Source organism: Nilaparvata lugens, chromosome 2 (genome assembly GCF_014356525.2).
Source record: "Nilaparvata lugens isolate BPH chromosome 2, ASM1435652v1, whole genome shotgun sequence".
NCBI classification, from domain to species: Eukaryota; Metazoa; Arthropoda; class Insecta; order Hemiptera; family Delphacidae; genus Nilaparvata; species Nilaparvata lugens.
The window spans coordinates 49,314,602-49,332,768 of NC_052505.1; the positions used below are offsets into that span (position 1 = coordinate 49,314,602).

Below are 18,167 nucleotides of genomic sequence, written 5' to 3' on the forward strand. Positions count from 1 at the left end.
ATATACACACACACACACACACACACACACACACACAGACCAATACCCAAAAACCACTTTTTCGGACTCAGGGGACCTTGAAACATATAGAAATTAAGAAATTGGGGTACTTTAATTTTTTTCGGAAAGCAATACTTTCCTTACCTATGGTAATAGGGCAAGGAAAGTAAAAATTCATCGAATTCGGTGCACAAATAAAAAAGTTATTGAATGTCAAAATTTGAGGCTCGATTTTTATTTATAAAGATTTACAGCATTTTGAGTTGTACGACCCAAGTTTGGACGTCGTTCGTACCGCGGCATTATTTTTTGGAATTAAAATTTTGTGAATCAGTAGAAAGAAAATAGAAAAACAGATCGACGGCTGTTGTGTGACGCAATTATTATAACACCTGATTTTTATTTCTGTGTGTGGCCAGCTTACAAATCTTCTCCCATGAGGATTACATGTAAACTTCGAAGGACCGTAGGAAAGAGTCCTGAAGTCGGATCATAAATGTGATTGGCCATAAACCTGCTCCTGAACATAACAAACACAACTACGAAAAAAATCATAATATTCGGTGCACACATAAAAAAAGTTATTGAATGTCAAAATCTGAGGCTCGATTTTTATTTATATAGATTTCGATTGTTATTAAAACTAGTCTCAGAGACTAACCATTAATTTTCTTTTCACTATAAATTTTACACAATGAAAAACTATAAAACTTCAGTTCATCCATTGATGATGGCCCAAGTAGTTCTAAGATTATGAGAGCAGTAAAAATTATATAGTCAAAAATATATATTATATAACTAGTTCAAAAGGCTTTCTTCTCTTCAGCCTCCTGGTAAGATCTTTTTTGTGTAGTAGTTGGCTTGTCTCAGGGTTGACATGATGATGGAGTCTCGACTCGAGCCGCATGGCAAATCGACTGGACGCAAATGGAATGCGTGGATCTCTCTGCAAGTCACTGTTTCTGATGTACCAAGGAGCGTTGACCATATTCCTCAATACTTTATTTTGAAATTTCTGTATCATATTGATGTTACTTTGACAGGCACATCCCCATAGTTGGATCCCATACACCCAAATTGGTTTTAAGATTTGGTTGTAGAGAATCATCTTGTTTTTCAAAGATAGGGTGGATTGGCGATCAAGCAACCAATACATTTGCATTCCATAATGCGCTGCGTTTGTAGTACCACAGAAGGAAAACAGTAGCTCCCACATCCCACATGCGATAGTGGTTCGTCTGCAACCGGCCTAAATCGTACTCATTTTCGAATACTTAGTAACGGACAAAACATAGTGGAGCGGTAGAGGGTCTCAGAGAAGGCAGCAAGTAATGCATGTATCTGAATGTCTCCGCTTCCTTCTAACTTCTACCTTCTACCATTCTACCCTACCTTCGCCGCTCCAAATTATTTTTCATTTATTTACGATAAAAATGACACTGATGTAATAACATTGGTAGATAAAATAATAAGGTTGTGCTATTTTTCTTCCAAATTTGGGCGATGTCCAAGATATATAAGGTTAGTTTAGATATAATGTCTGTATAATTTTAGTCCAAAATAAACATAACAATTTTTTTAATTTGAATGGCTTAAACTAATGAATCAATTAGAAATATTTCACTCAATCACCACTTTAAACGATATAATTGACCGAGCGAAGTGAGGTCTAAGATTCAAGTCGACGGTTTGGCATTTCTCTTAATGTTTAAATGTTTAAGGGCCGGTTTCCGAGCTCGGGATTTAGCTAAGTTCTAGACTTTAAACAGCTGGAGTCAAAAAATTAGCTTTCCAAAACGGGGCGTAGTCGCAATTTTTATAACAGTAGTCGCAGTTTTTATTTTCTCATTTCTATAATTGAAAACGTTTTTCTTTGACGGAGTTAAACATTTCTAAATAATTCAGAAAAGCTGAAACTTTACACTATTTTCTCTTTTTTTTATTTTGTGTTAAAATTTCTAGTTTTTTGAAATTTAATTCAAACGTGACTTTGACAATGACTACGACTACGCCCCGTTTCGGAAAGCCAATTTTCTTACTCCAGCTGTTTAAAGTCTAGAACTTAGCCAAATCCCGAGCTCGGAAACCGGCCCTAAATGTTTAAATGTTTATATGTTGAGAATTTACGGCGAAACCCGGTAATAGGTTTTTATGAATTTAACACGTATGTTCCTTTTTAAATTGTCCGTCGACATATATACAAGGTTTTTGGAAGTTTTGCATTTCAAGGATAATATAAAAGGAAAAAGGAGCCTCCTTCATACGCCAATATTAGAGTAAAAATCAGACTATAGAATTATTCATCATAAATCAGCTGTCTCGTGGACTATAATACTACCCGTTCAAAAACATCGAACATCTTGAAAATGTAGTATCTTTCCATCAACGTTAGTAGACAGTTGACTATAATACTACCCGTTCAAAAACATCGAATATCTTAAAAGTGTATCTTTCCATCAACGTTGTAGACAGTTGCAGCCAGACCTGATAACAGTGCTCACACTCACATTCCGGGACGACACGTCACGGTACGATAGGACAGAAATCTCTATGTTTATTTAGGATTTTTTCTAGACATTTTAAAATCGATAAATTATTTATTAATTTTTGAGAAACATAATAACAGGCCAATGTAACTTACTGAGCACGAGGTCTACTGTTCACAGAACTACTAGTATTGAGTTATTAACGAAAATTTGGAACCATGGAAGAAACACAAACTTCTAAACACTAAAGCTCAGCTGAGACTATGTTCTGAAACATTTGAATTATGTATTATTTTTATTTATTTATTTATACATTGATACATAGGTCTGTGAATGATTAGGAAAGGAGCAACAGGCTTAAAGCCCAAACTGTTCCTTTCCCAAATTTTCCCAATTTTCAAACATCCTCAGCTACCATCTTTGATATCCTTTACCTTTGCCTTTCTACTAAGTTTTGCCACTAACTTTTACAAAAATGATAATTAGTTCAAGTTGATGAATTGAGCTGAGTTGTCTTACTCATGAGTTGATCCTGGAATGTGGACTCTCCGGTGTCGTCAGATGCAATGAGGCCAGCACTGACAGCCTGGTACCTCCTCTGCGCAGCCGCCAACGCTTCGCTGTCCTGTTGGTCGGCCGATCGCAGCTGGTCGAAGATATTCTTCACTTTGTCCAAGTATTTCTGTTTCTCCGCCAAAGCTGCTTGATCCTGCAGAAATGCCAAAGTCTTTATAATAAGTTTCCTTCAAACCATTGGAATGTGATTTTAATTCAGGAGAAAGAAAGAAAGAAAGAGAGAGAGAGCACTCAAATCTTTATGATGAATCTCCTCTAAAGCAGAAGAATAGAGGAATCAAACAAATAAAATCACATTTGCACGAGAGTAGTGAGTTCTTAATTTCGAGGCTCGAGACGGCAGTTTGTGTGATTGTATGTTCGACGATAACTTTCGAATGCTTTTGTCAATCACATTCAAATTCTCAACACATATTCTTTGAATATTGTACAGATAGAGTTTGTTGGCCAACGAAATTGACCCACTCCTCCGTCATTTTTAGGATATAACAGGATACAATATTGTAAGTTGTGCGTATGAAAAAAATGTAATAATAATATTCTTTATCAAAATTAACAGTGCCTGTTTAGTGTTTTATTTCATTAAATTTGAGAATTCAGAATGAGAGACTGTTTATTAATTCTGTTCTAAAAAAATAGATTCGAAGGGGAATTTGTGGAGCTTTTGGAAGTATACTACTTACTTATATCTTGCAAACTGATCAGTTGAACTAGGGGTCTAGGATTTGTTTCCTACTTCCTAGTGGACTGGCAAGCCTAATTATCAAGAATGTATAACAATAATAATAATAATAATAATAACTTGCTTCCTTGATAACAATAATAATTTACTTGCACAGATGGACAATATGGTGAACAGAATCTAGTTACATAACAGTATTAGGGTTTTAACGTCTTGAAGCACGCCTTCTAAAACACCATTGCTTGCAACTTCCATTTTCTGTTATGAAAGTCTGTCAAAATACTACAATTCCAAAGTTAATGATGTAATTTGTAAGGAAGTAGAAACTATTGTTTTCAAGTTTCTACGATTGTTCATGAAGCGTGCTGCACACCGGGACAATAGTGGCGTCTATTAGACCGGATTTAGCGGCAGCAGCTGAGATTCCATCCCTAAGAGAAGGGGTTCGAACACTTCTTGTCCCCATGTGATGGCGTTTCCAACAGCGACTACTATTGGAAGTTTGTATTGTCCCTGTGTGCAGTGTGCTTATGAATCGCCATCCAGAGAGCTGAATTATAATTGGCATATTCCCTTCGGAAACTACAATTTTTAATAAAGTGTGTACAGTATCAGCATTTTAATAGTAGTTGAAATATACATATAATAATTTTTATTAGCATAAATACGCTATGTAATTCAGACACAGTAATTGTGCTAATTTTGTAAATATGCGATTACTGAAAATAAATTTGAAAATTTGGTAGAATTTTACTTACATAAGATGTAGCATAATGAGATTCATGACTAATGTATTGCTTTGTTGCAGCCTGAGTAATTTCATTTTTTTTTTCATTTAAAAAGTCTAGATAGATGATATTATATAAGTTAGGACTAACAAGTTTTTTTAGAGCTAAACCTATAATTATTTAGTTTAATAAAATGATAATATAAATCCGTTTTGAACTATTTTCAAGGACACTACAGTCTAATTTAAAATTAGTCGAAAATAGTTCAAAACGGGTTATTACTTGCAGTTGGTCATGGATAGTGAAATATATGAGGATAATATAAAGTTGTTAAGTAAATTCTTTTAAAAATATCGTTCACTGATGTATATAAGTGATATAAGTTATTATTTTAATTTGATTTTTGTTTATGGTACCTTGTCAAGCAACCTCATTGCTCAAGAAGCTTTTTTGTCTCAATAAACCAGTTTTTTCAATAATATGAAAAATAATGACTAGTGATTGACTGTATATGTAAAGAAAACACTGATAACTTGAATGAAACTGATATACAGAACAGATTACATTATAATGTCTCTATTGAATCCAAGCTGTGTTTGGAAGGGTAATATTCTTCAATCTTGGTTTACATTAAAAAATGAAAGAATCTTAATAAGAAATTAACATGCTACTCATTTACACTTGACAAGAATACTTACGTCTTTAACACTTTTCTCCAAATTTTTCTTTCTACGTTCCTCAGTGTTGATGTTATCCTTACTGATTTTCAGTTTTCCTACAGATGTAGCATGCTTATCTTCCACGGCCGTCAACTTTTTCTCAACTTCAGCAAGATTACCGCCTTTCTCCTGAAAAGATGGAATAGTTCTTGTCAAAAATTAGCAGTTAATGAAAAGTCACTTCTGAAGATTGAGTCAAGTAGCATACAGTTATCACAAGAAAATAATTATCATATTGTACAGAAAAATCAGTAGATTATAGAACAGGAATTCTAGTATTCATTTTTCAAATATAAAATTGCATAAATCTTATTATATTGAAGATCAAAATTATTTCAGGAAATAAGAGAAGGTTTATGATGCTTTAGGAATTATTCAAAGGTTTCCCCACCAACGCTAACACAATAATTTCAGAATAAGCGATGTTTAAAAATGATCTCCATGCAATTTGAATTAGACGATTAGACTTATCTAAGAAACAAGAAGGAAGGTGAAATCAATGATATACACAGTATGATATCATCATTTTTGTTAATACGTGAGATACGAGGGACGTTCAACAAGTAAAAAAATTACCACTTCTCAAAAACAGCTGAATTTACCCCAATGAAACTTTCAGGAATCAGGACATGAAGTTGGCAACCTTACGATTACATTTGAGTAATTGTTCAATCAATCATATTTTGCAAGTATAACTGCAAATTTACTCAGTTAACGATGGCAAGTCCCTCAAGAAGTGAGTGCACCGTTGAACAAGAACGAGCAAATAACTACTTCTCAATAAAGGTTTATTTGAACAGTAAAAGAGTTTGGTTATTTAGAAAGTCCTAAACAACACTAATCTCTTGTTTTTATTAATTTGTAAATATCAATAACGAAAAATTCTTCTTAGGTTGATCAAGCACGTTTGCATGAATTTAGGCTTCTTCGTTAGATTGAAAGTGTTTCAGTTTATACCCTCTCTAAAGGTAATAAGAACCATTTACACTTAAATCTAAGGGACATTTATTTGTAGATATGGTTGCATTCATCATAATGTGTTTCATTCGGGGTTTAAATAAACAGCTGACATTTCTCCGTTTACACCAAGGACCTGCATACGGACCCAAGTGGTGCAAAAAAGATGGAAGTATGATGGTTCGTGGACGGGGCTGTAGGAGGGATATGGAAGAATATTCCACTCTAGTATCTAAAATTTTTCATTCGTCTTGACAAGGCGATCATGTCTTCAGCCTGCAGCTAATATTACATTGGAAATTTTCAACGGCCACTTTTCAACTGGTTCTACTCATAAACAAGAAAACACTTTAAGCTTTCTTTTGTGAGCCCTAACACCCTTCTCACATCCCACAACTAAAAATCTAATCACAGCATGTTGCTAGCAGCATAATTCTCATTAAATTTGCGGTCATCCTTACAGAATAATAATATGTTAGTACAACTACTAAGATAACATTGTAAATATCGGGGCACCGAGCTTCGCTCGTTATTTATAAACTATTGATAAACAGAACACAATTCTTTGAATGATTGGGGAAGGACTAACAGGCACAGCCCAAAACTGTTTCTTCCCCGAATTTTTATTTATACACTATAAATAGTCCAGAAAGTAGGTTATGTTCCATACACTTGAATTCAGGTTCAATTTTCAGCCCAAACATTCAAAAACAAAAAAGTTCTAATTTAGATTATTTACAAACCAAATTGAATAACAAAATAACACTCACTAATCACTTAGAACTGTAAAATAATTATCAACTTTGAATATTATAATATACCATCTCATGTGAACAAATCAGATTATTCTAATCGAGTCAATAATTATTATTAAAATTTCTAGATTTCTCGCGAGATACGGTAAGCTAATTGATTACACAGCTGATCTCCCATACAGGCATACGCATCTTCTGTTATCGACAAACGACGAAATTATCATCTGTTTTTCCAAGGATGAATTATCCTTTTCATGTCATTCAGCGAGTTTTCTCAGGGATGAGACCTAGTGCAATCAAATTTTTATATCATAAACCTACTATGTTCCAAATCTCGTGAATATCGTTAGAGCCGTTTTCGAGATCCGTTGAACATAAATAGCCAGATATGAAAATAACCAGATATAAAAATATAAACAGATATACAGAAATTGCTCGCTTAATATAATAGGATGTTGCCAACTTCATGTCCTGAAAGTTCAATATAAATCAATTCAGCCGTTTCTGGGTAGTAGTAATAATAATGTTAATGTCCAGGGACCTGGCTGGCGCAGGTTTGAGGAGTAGTAATTTGTCTCGTCATGTATTGAACCTTCCTTGTATATTATTAATTTCGATAGATGAATATGGAAAGAAATTTAAAATATGTTTTGTTATTTATGATTAGAAAGCGAATAAACTTATTTGATTTAGACAAGATATTAGACTCACCAAATCTCGTACTTTTTGAAGTTCGGAAATTTTCGCTTCAATTTCCTAATCCTTTATTTTCCCTCTCAAGGATTGAAAGCCTTCCTAGTACATGGGTAACCATAGTTGGAAGAGCTTCAATCCCACCCCTTTACCACCAAATTCTGAATTAGCATCTTGTACGGACATTTTTTTTTTTTTTTGTACTAATTTTGCTAGTTGTTTATTCTTGTTGTAATTTAATATTACTTGTATTTTATGTATGTGTGTAAAGGAAAATAAATTGAAATTGAGATTGAAAATTTCCCAAATTTTCCCAATTTTCAAACATCCTCAGCTACCATCTTTGATATCCTTTACCTTTGCCTTTCTACTAAGTTTTGCCACTAACTTTTACAAAAATGATAATTAGTTCAAGTTGATGAATTGAGCTGAGCTGTCTTACTCATGAGTTGATCCTGGAATGTGGACTCTCCGGTGTCGTCAGATGCAATGAGGCCAGCACTGACAGCCTGGTACCTCCTCTGCGCAGCCGCCAACGCTTCGCTGTCCTGTTGGTCGGCCGATCGCAGCTGGTCGAAGATATTCTTCACTTTGTCCAAGTATTTCTGTTTCTCCGCCAAAGCTGCTTGATCCTGCAGAAATGCCAAAGTCTTTATAATAAGTTTCCTTCAAACCATTGGAATGTGATTTTAATTCAGGAGAAAGAAAGAAAGAAAGAGAGAGAGACCACTCAAATCTTTATGATGAATCTCCTCTAAAGCAGAAGAATAGAGGAATCAAACAAATAAAATCACATTTGCACAAGAGTAGTGAGTTCTTAATTTCGAGGCTCGAGACGGCAGTTTGTGTGATTGTATGTTCGACGATAACTTTCGAATGCTTTTGTCAATCACATTCAAATTCTCAACACATATTCTTTGAATATTGTACAGATAGAGTTTGTTGGCCAACGAAATTGACCCACTCCTCCGTCATTTTTAGGATACAACAGGATACAATATTGTAAGTTGTGCGTATGAAAAAAAATGTAATAATAATATTCTTTATCAAAATTAACAGTGCCTGTTTAGTGTTTTATTTCATTAAATTTGAGAATTCAGAATGAGAGACTGTTTATTAATTCTGTTCTAAAAAAATAGATTCGAAGGGGAATTTGTGGAGCTTTTGGAAGTATACTACTTACTTATATCTTGCATATTGATCGGTTGAACTAGAGGTTTAGGATTTGTTTCCTACTTCCTAGTGGACTGGCAAGCCTAATTATCAAGAATGTATAACAATGATAATAATAATAATAACTTGCTTCCTTGAAAACAATAATAATTTACTTGCACAGATGGACAATATGGTGAACAGAATCTAGTTACATAACAGTATTAGGGTTTTAACGTCTTGAAGCACGCCTTCTAAAACACCATTGCTTGCAACTTCCATTTTCTGTTATATAATAATAATAATATCGAGTGACCTGGCTGGCTCAGGTCTGGTGTCATTTTCTGTTATGAAAGTCTGTCAAAATACTAAAACTCCAAAGTTAATGATGAAATTTGTAAGGAAGTAAAATCTATTGTTTTCAAGTTTCTACGATTGTTCATGAAGCGTGCTGCACACCGGGACAATAGTGGCGTCTATTAGACCGGATTTAGCGGCGGCAGCTGAAATTCCGTCCATTGTCCCTAAGAGAAGGGGTTCGGACACTGCTTGTCCCCATTTGATGGCGTTTTGTCACTAACAGCGACTACTATTGGAAGTTAGTATTGTCCCAGTGTGCAGTGTGCTTATGAATCGCCCTCCAGAGAGCTGAATTATAATTGGCATATTCCCTTCGGAAACTACAATTTTTAATAAAGTGTGTACAGTATCAGCATTTTAATAGTAGTTGAAATATACATATAATAAATTTTTATTAGCATAAATACGCTATGTAATTCAGACACAGTAATTGTGCTAATTTTGTAAATATGCGATTACTGAAAATAAATTTGAAAATTTGGTAGAATTTTACTTACATAAGATGTAGCATAATGAGATTCATGACTAATGTATTGCTTTGTTGCAGCCTGAGTAATTTCATTTTTTTTTTCATTTAAAAAGTCTAGATAGATGATATTATATAAGTTAGGACTAACAAGTTTTTTTAGAGCTAAACCTATAATTATTTAGTTTAATAAAATGATAATATAAATCCGTTTTGAACTATTTTCAAGGACACTACAGTCTAATTTAAAATTAGTCGAAAATAGTTCAAAACGGATTATTACTTGCAGTTGGTCATGGATAGTGAAATATATGAGGATAATATAAAGTTGTTAAGTAAATTCTTTTAAAAATATCGTTCACTGATGTATATAAGTGATATAAGTTATTATTTTAATTTGATTTTTGTTTATGGTACCTTGTCAAGCAACCTCATTGCTCAAGAAGCTTTTTTGTCTCAATAAACCAGTTTTTTCAATAATATGAAAAATAATGACTAGTGATTGACTGTATATGTAAAGAAAACACTGATAACTTGAATGAAACTGATATACAGAACAGATTACATTATAATGTCTCTATTGAATCCAAGCTGTGTTTGGAAGGGTAATATTCTTCAATCTTGGTTTACATTAAAAAATGAAAGAATCTTAATAAGAAATTAACATGCTACTCATTTACACTTGACAAGAATACTTACGTCTTTAACACTTTTCTCCAAATTTTTCTTTCTACGTTCCTCAGTGTTGATGTTATCCTTACTGATTTTCAGTTTTCCTACAGATGTAGCATGCTTATCTTCCACGGCCGTCAACTTTTTCTCAACTTCAGCAAGATTACCGCCTTTCTCCTGAAAAGATGGAATAGTTCTTGTCAAAAAAGGTTTAATAAAACAGTAAAAGAGTTTGGTTACTTAGAAAGTCCTAAACAACTTATTATTATAATCTTAAATATTAAATTATAATCTCGTGTTTTTATTAATTTGTAAATATCAATAACGAAAAATTCTTCTTAGGTTGATCAAGCACGTTTGCATGAATTTAGGCTTCTTCGTTAGATTGAAAGTGTTTCAGTTTATACCCTCTCTAAAGGTAATAAGAACCATTTACACTTAAATCTGAGGGACATTTATTTGTAGATATGGTTGCATTCATCATAATGTGTTTCATTCGGGGTTTAAATCAACAGCTGACATTTCTCCGTTTACACAAAGGACCTGCATAAGGACCCAAGTGGTGCAAAAAAGATGGAAGTATGATGGTTCGTGGACGGGGCTGTAGGAGGGATATGGAAGAATATCCCACTCTAGTATCTAACATTTTTCATTCGTCTTGACAAGGCGTTATCATGAAGCAAGATGAAGCAGTCTTCATGAAGATCATGAAGCAGTCTTCAGCCTGCAGCATTACATTAGAAACTTTCAACGGCCACTTTTCAACTGTTCTATTCATATGTAAACAAGAAAACACTTTAAGGGTGTGCAAAGGCTAAACATAAACTTTCTACTCGTGATATTTTTCAAAGTTTTTCGTTTTGTATATTATTAGGCTATCGAAATGAAAAAGTTTTCTCAGGAAAGCATTTTTTTCCTATCATTACTTTTTGAGATATTAGCGCCTGAAGTTTGAATTTTTGGAACAGAACATTTCAAATTTGGTGAGAGATAAATCTATGAGATTTAGATGATAGGAGGATTCTTCATGGTATTGTTGATCTAGTAAAACAAAAATTTTCTGAAAATATCAATTTTTGAAAAAGTTATTCAATTTACCAAAAACAACTCAACAAAAAGTTGTTTTTGGTATATTTATAGTAAATTGAATAACTATCTTAAAAATGAATATTTTCAGAAAATTTTTGTTTTACTAGATCAACAATACCATGAAGATATCCTCTAAATCTCATGAATTTATCTCTTACCGAATTTGGAATGTTCTGTCCCAAAATTTAAACTTTAGGCGCTCATATCTCAAAAGTAATGATCGAAAAAAATGATTTCCTGAGAAAACTTTTTCATTTTGATAGCCTAATAATATACAAATCGAAAAACTTTGAAAAATTATCACGAGTAGAAAGTTTATTTTAGCCTTTGCACAGCCTTAAGCTTTCTTTTGTGAGCCCTAACACCCTTCTCACATCCCACAACTAAAAATCTAACCACAGCATGTTGCTAGCAGCATAATTCTCAAGCGGCATCGCCATCGCTAACTGAGTAAATTTGCGTTATCCTTACAGAATAATAATATGTTAGTACAACTACTCAGATAACATTGTAAATATCGGGGCACCGAGCTTCGCTCGTTATTTATAAACTATTGATAAACAGAACATAATTCTTTGAATGATTGGGGAAGGACTAACAGGCACAGCCTAAAACTGTTTTTTTTTTTTCCCGAATTTTGATTTATACACTATAAATAGTCCAGAAAGTAAGTTATGTTCCATACACTTGAATTCAGGTTCAATTTTCAGCCCAAACATTCAAAAACAAAAAAGTTCAAATTTAGATTATTTACAAAGTCCTAAACAACACTAATCTCTTGTTTTTATTAATTTGTAAATATCAATAACGAAAAATTCTTAGGTTGATCAAGCACGTTTGCATGAATTTAGGCTTCTTCGTTAGATTGAAAGTGTTTCAGTTTATACACTCTCTAAAGGTAATAAGCACCATTTACACTTAAATCTAAGGGACATTTATTTGTAGATATGGTTGCATTCATCATAATGTGTTTCATTCGGGGTTTAAATAAACAGCTGACATTTCTCCGTTTACACCAAGGACCTGCATACGGACCCAAGTGGTGCAAAAAAGATGGAAGTATGATGGTTCGTGGACGGGGCTGTAGGAGGGATATGGAAGAATATCCCACTCTAGTATCTAACATTTTTCATTCGTCTTGACAAGGCGTTATCATGAAGCAAGATGAAGCAGTCTTCATGAAGATCATGAAGCAGTCTTCAGCCTGCAGCTAATATTACATTGGAAATTTTCAACGGCCACTTTTCAACTGTTCTATTCATATGTAAACAAGAAAACACTTTAAGGGTGTGCAAAGGCTAAACATAAACTTTCTACTCGTGATATTTTTCAAAGTTTTTCGTTTTGTATATTATTAGGCTATCGAAATGAAAAAGTTTTCTCAGGAAAGCATTTTTTTCCTATCATTACTTTTTGAGATATTAGCGCCTGAAGTTTGAATTTTTGGAACAGAACATTTCAAATTTGGTGAGAGATAAATCTATGAGATTTAGATGATAGGAGGATTCTTCATGGTATTGTTGATCTAGTAAAACAAAAATTTTCTGAAAATATCAATTTTTGAAAAAGTTATTCAATTTACCAAAAACAACTCAACAAAAAGTTGTTTTTGGTATATTTATAGTAAATTGAATAACTATCTTAAAAATGAATATTTTCAGAAAATTTTTGTTTTACTAGATCAACAATACCATGAAGATATCCTCTAAATCTCATGAATTTATCTCTTACCGAATTTGGAATGTTCTGTCCCAAAAATTTAAACTTTAGGCGCTCATATCTCAAAAAGTAATGATCGAAAAAAATGATTTCCTGAGAAAACTTTTTCATTTTGATAGCCTAATAATATACAAATCGAAAAACTTTGAAAAATTATCACGAGTAGAAAGTTTATTTTTAGCCTTTGCACAGCCTTAAGCTTTCTTTTGTGAGCCCTAACACCCTTCTCACATCCCACAACTAAAAATCTAACCACAGCATGTTGCTAGCAGCATAATTCTCAAGCGGCATCGCCATCGCTAACTGAGTAAATTTGCGGTTATCCTTACAGAATAATATGTTAGTACAACTACTCAGATAACATTGTAAATATCGGGGCACCGAGCTTCGCTCGTTATTTATAAACTATTGATAAACAGAACATAATTCTTTGAATGATTGGGGAAGGACTAACAGGCACAGCCTAAAACTGTTTTTTCCCCGAATTTTGATTTATACACTATAAATAGTCCAGAAAGTAAGTTATGTTCCATACACTTGAATTCAGGTTCAATTTTCAGCCCAAACATTCAAAAACAAAAAAGTTCAAATTTAGATTATTTACAAACCAAATTAAATAACACTCACTAATCACTTAGAACTGTAAAATAATTATCAACTTTGAATATTATAATATACCATCTCATGTGAACAAATCAGATTATTCTAATCGAGTCAATAATTATTATTAAAATTTCTAGATTTCTCGCGAGATAAGGTGAGCTAATTGATTACACAGCTGATCTCCCACACAGGCCTACGCATTTTCTGTTATCGTCAGACGACGAAATTATCATCTGTTTTTCCAAGGATGAATTATTCTTTTCATGTCATTCAGCGAGTTTTCCCAGGGATGAGACCTAGTGCAATCAAATTTTCATATCATAAACCTACTATGTTCCAAATATCGTGAATATCGTTAGAGCCGTTTTCGAGATCCGTTGAACATAAATAGCCAGATATAAAAATATAAACAGATATACAGAAATTGCTCGCTTAATATAATAGGATGTTGCCAACTTCATGTCCTGAAAGTTCAATATAAATCAATTCAGCCGTTTCTGGGTAGTAGTAATAATAATGTTAATGTCCAGGGACCTGGCTGGTGCAGGTTTGAGGAGTAGTAATTTGTCTCGTCATGTATTGAACCTATATTATTAATTCGTATTGTATATTATTAATTTCGATAGATGAATATGGAAAGAAATTGAAAATATGTTTTGTTATTTATGATTAGAAAGCGAATAAACTTATTTGATTTAGACAAGATATTAGACTCACCAAATCTCGTACTTTTTGAAGTTCGGAAATTTTCGCTTCAATTTCCTTCACATCATCTTTGCTGCTTGCGATTCTCTCTTTTTTCTGTTGTATTGACTTTTTCGTCTTAAGTAGTTCCTCTTGAGCTTTCAATGCCGTTTCCTGAAATAAAAGAAAAAAATATATATCAGTTAACTTTTGCCAGGACATCAACAATATGTAATTCATGAAACTTTTGATTGTCAAACACAACATAATATTTATATGAAATTGATAATACAACGGTTGAATGGTGCTTAAATTTAGTGTACCATATAAGCATACATGATAAACCTGAATAAAATTATCAATAAGCACGGTATGCTATAGTTGCCATTATAACAACTCAAGTAAGGTCAGTATGAAGTAGATGAACATGACAATGTAAAGTGAGGTCCACGTTATAATAACAGAATTTGATTAAAATTATTGATGTTGCTAAACTTATATATCATTAAACAAAGCAGAAACCGCTATCCTCTTCTACCTCCGCAACGTTTCCAGATCGTTTTTCAACAATATAGAAGAAATATAATCAATTAACAAAATATTCAATATCAGTTGAGAAAATTCAATATTGAATCATTAAAAAGTCAAATATTTACTGGACGAATACAATATAATTGATCATTTTTAACAAGAATGATCAGTGAATATTTCATCAGATATAGGTACTGGTATCAGCTATATCTACAGAAGGAGGAATCAGGAATGCTGTTCTCCCACCTTTCTCCACTGCCATTATAACGTGGACCTCACTATAGCAATGTATTCACGTACATCAGATAATTTTCTAAAAAAAAGTAATCCTGATCAACGAAGATTCTTTTAAAAATTTACTATGAAAAAAAATGTCTTTGTTAGACAATGAAAATATGTCAATGTCCATGATTCTACTGTTCGACTCTATGTTATTGTAAACAAAATTTAATAAGTTGTTATTGAATAGTAGGCCTACCTCACAGCACAGGTATTGCCAAGCAATATAGATCTTCTTCAAATGTTCCAATTCACGCTGAACCTTCTGCAATTCCAAGTACTTTCCTTGTTCATCTCGCAATTTCTTCAGTTTGGGAGATATTTCTTCATTAATAATCTAAAAAACAATAAATTTAAAGTTAATAATCACAAATTACTGCCTGATAATTGAATGTTGCAGCAAAATAATTAATAGCAATTTATTGATAGATCTTCATTAACCCAGTCAACAAAGTGTTATAGAGGGAAAAGTTTGGAAGACAATTTTTGACCCCGCAGTTCTGTTAGGGTAGTGAGCAGGTAAACATATCAAAAGTCCCCCCCCACCCTCTGTGCCAAGGGGGTGGGGGTGGTTCAAAGGTACCATTTTTTGGTTTCTCGCATATAACTCGAAAATTATGCATTTTACAGTCATGACTATTCTATAAGATATTAAAGCTTACATAATTTCCTACAATATTGATCTAACACTTTTTCTATATCTCTCTCACTTTTCGAGATATCCGCTTTATAAGATGTGACATTTTAGAAAAAAAAAACATTTTCCTTGATTTTTTTGCTATTTTTGCTCTTATAACTTTTTAAATATCGATGGGAAAAATCCATGCTGATTATGAGCTTTTAGAGCATCAAATTCTCTTCAATTTGATGTATAATTTCACAAGTTTACGCACATCCCCACGACTGTTGCAGCAGCTTCAGTGTTGAGTGTGATATCTTCAGTTATGCAAAAATAGACCAATTGACAAAGGAATTTGGAGACAATGTTTTGAACACAATTTTTGACTTTGCAGCTTTGTTGGGACCAGTAAGGGGGTGAACATATCAAAAGTCCCCATCCCTACCCCTTGTGCTAAAGGGATGAGGGGTTTAAAAGTTGCATTTTTCAATGTTTTGCTTACACGCTCATATCTTGAGATAAATGCGTTCACCCGACATGACTAACTATTCAGAAATGAAGCTTGATAAATTCTCTACAAAATTTTCTACTAAATTGAATTCAACTTATTTTTTTCAAATGGGGAAGTGGTCATATGAAACATGACTTCCATAGGGAATTTCAAGAGAAAATGAATGGTGAATACCACACATCGATATGTCAACCCGTTTCAGAGTGCTTATTCACATTTAAAAATACCAATAAATCATAAAAAATTAAATTGAGTACATTAAAAATCTGACAGATCAATTTTTTCTGTTCAAAGTGTTGAATATGTGAGTGGAAATTCTATATTGAAATAAGGTATCTATCAAATAAATAAATTCCCATAAGAAAAATGAAGTCATTGATTCAAAAATGACGAAATTTTGAAGCGACATAACAGTAGTTTTTTTTTTATTTGAATAGGATTCCCAATCAAACTTATCGTCAAATTACCCTTGTAAAATCAAGCTGTTTCCATAATTTTTACCAATCCTGTATAATTACAAGTTGCGGATTCCAAAATCAGTACAACATGGTCCTTTAATATCATGAGCTAGTTATCTAGCCCGGTGGATCACTAGTACTTCATAGCTCTGTCTCCGGTTTGCCTCTTACCTTATTCATTTCATTTAATTTAGCATCTTTCTTTTCGATTATTTTTTCAGCTGCTTGTTTTTTGTTCTCGTACATTTTCGTGCCAGCAGCTTCTTCTACCATGGATAGAATCTGAAAAATTGGATTTAAGATCATCTGAATGTTAAATATTGAGGGAGTTATTGGTCCAGCAATAATTCCTTAATATCTTATGAATATCACTCACATTGGATAAGACACGTGCTCACGATACCTGCTTGAGACCAGTTCTACCAACTACAAGTTCCTCTATCAGAATCAGTACAATAAGATGGTCCTCTAATACCATGAGCTAGTTATCCAGCCCAGTGGCTGAAAGATTGATGTTCGGTTTCACCAAGTTCGATCAAGACATTTGAAAATGGTCAAACTGGATACGCTTTACACGCGTACAATCTAATTATCGATACTAGTAATATTGCCGCCATGGAAATATTAGGATCCAGTGTGAAATGTTATTTATTTGACAATGATCAAATGTTGAACTGAAATTCGAATTCAAACACTGAAGATGACACCTTTGGGTGTTGAAACATGTTTGTAACCTTTCAATAAATTCGTGATATTTTTAGACAATATTATCGTGCTTTATTATGCTCAAATGTCTTCATCGAGCTTGTTTGAACTGGGTTTGAAAATCACTACAGTCCTATTTTATGACTATCTTGAAGTATATCCATCTTTTTCTTATTGTTTGAAACTATTTGACAAGAGATATTATGCCTTGATTGGTGTTCTGTAATTTGTCATTTTTCATTACTTGAAATAATAATACAAATAATAATAATAATAGCTCACATATTCATTAATTTATTCCGATATGAATTATAAATTTGACTTATTTACAGTATTTAGTATCTCTTAGTCACGGAATGTAGCTGTTTCATACTGTATGAAGATGTAATTCTTCAGACATATTGAATCGAACTATATAAAATCAATATTAAATGGTATTGTTCCAGAAAAATGAGGAATCAATGGGGCTTTTTATTCAGGCTGTCTGCGGTACTGTTTGTTTTATCAATTACAGAAATGATACATATCATTTAATTTAGCATCTTTCTTTTCGATTATTTTTTCAGCTGCTTGTTTTTTGTTCTCGTACATTTTCGTGCCAGCAGCTTCTTCTACCATGGATAGAATCTGAAAAATTGGATTTAAGATCATCTGAATGTTAAATATTGAGGGAGTTATTGGTCCAGCAATAATTCCTTAATATCTTATGAATATCACTCACAT

The 18,167-nt window shown here is 33.0% G+C and overlaps 1 protein-coding gene across 1 annotated transcript in view; it reads right to left on the reverse strand.

Annotated features, from left to right (window-relative positions):
* Positions 1-18,167, reverse strand: part of LOC111049438 (structural maintenance of chromosomes protein 2) — a 60,596-nt gene that overhangs the window by 28,072 nt on the left and 14,357 nt on the right. Inside the window, exons 4-8 of the mRNA XM_022335513.2 lie at positions 16,911-17,021; positions 15,351-15,488; positions 14,375-14,515; positions 10,274-10,423; positions 8,039-8,228 (exon numbers count right to left, since the gene is read on the reverse strand). Coding sequence (XP_022191205.2) covers positions 8,039-8,228; positions 10,274-10,423; positions 14,375-14,515; positions 15,351-15,488; positions 16,911-17,021 — 730 coding nt within the window. The remainder of the gene's footprint in view (positions 1-8,038; positions 8,229-10,273; positions 10,424-14,374; positions 14,516-15,350; positions 15,489-16,910; positions 17,022-18,167) is intronic.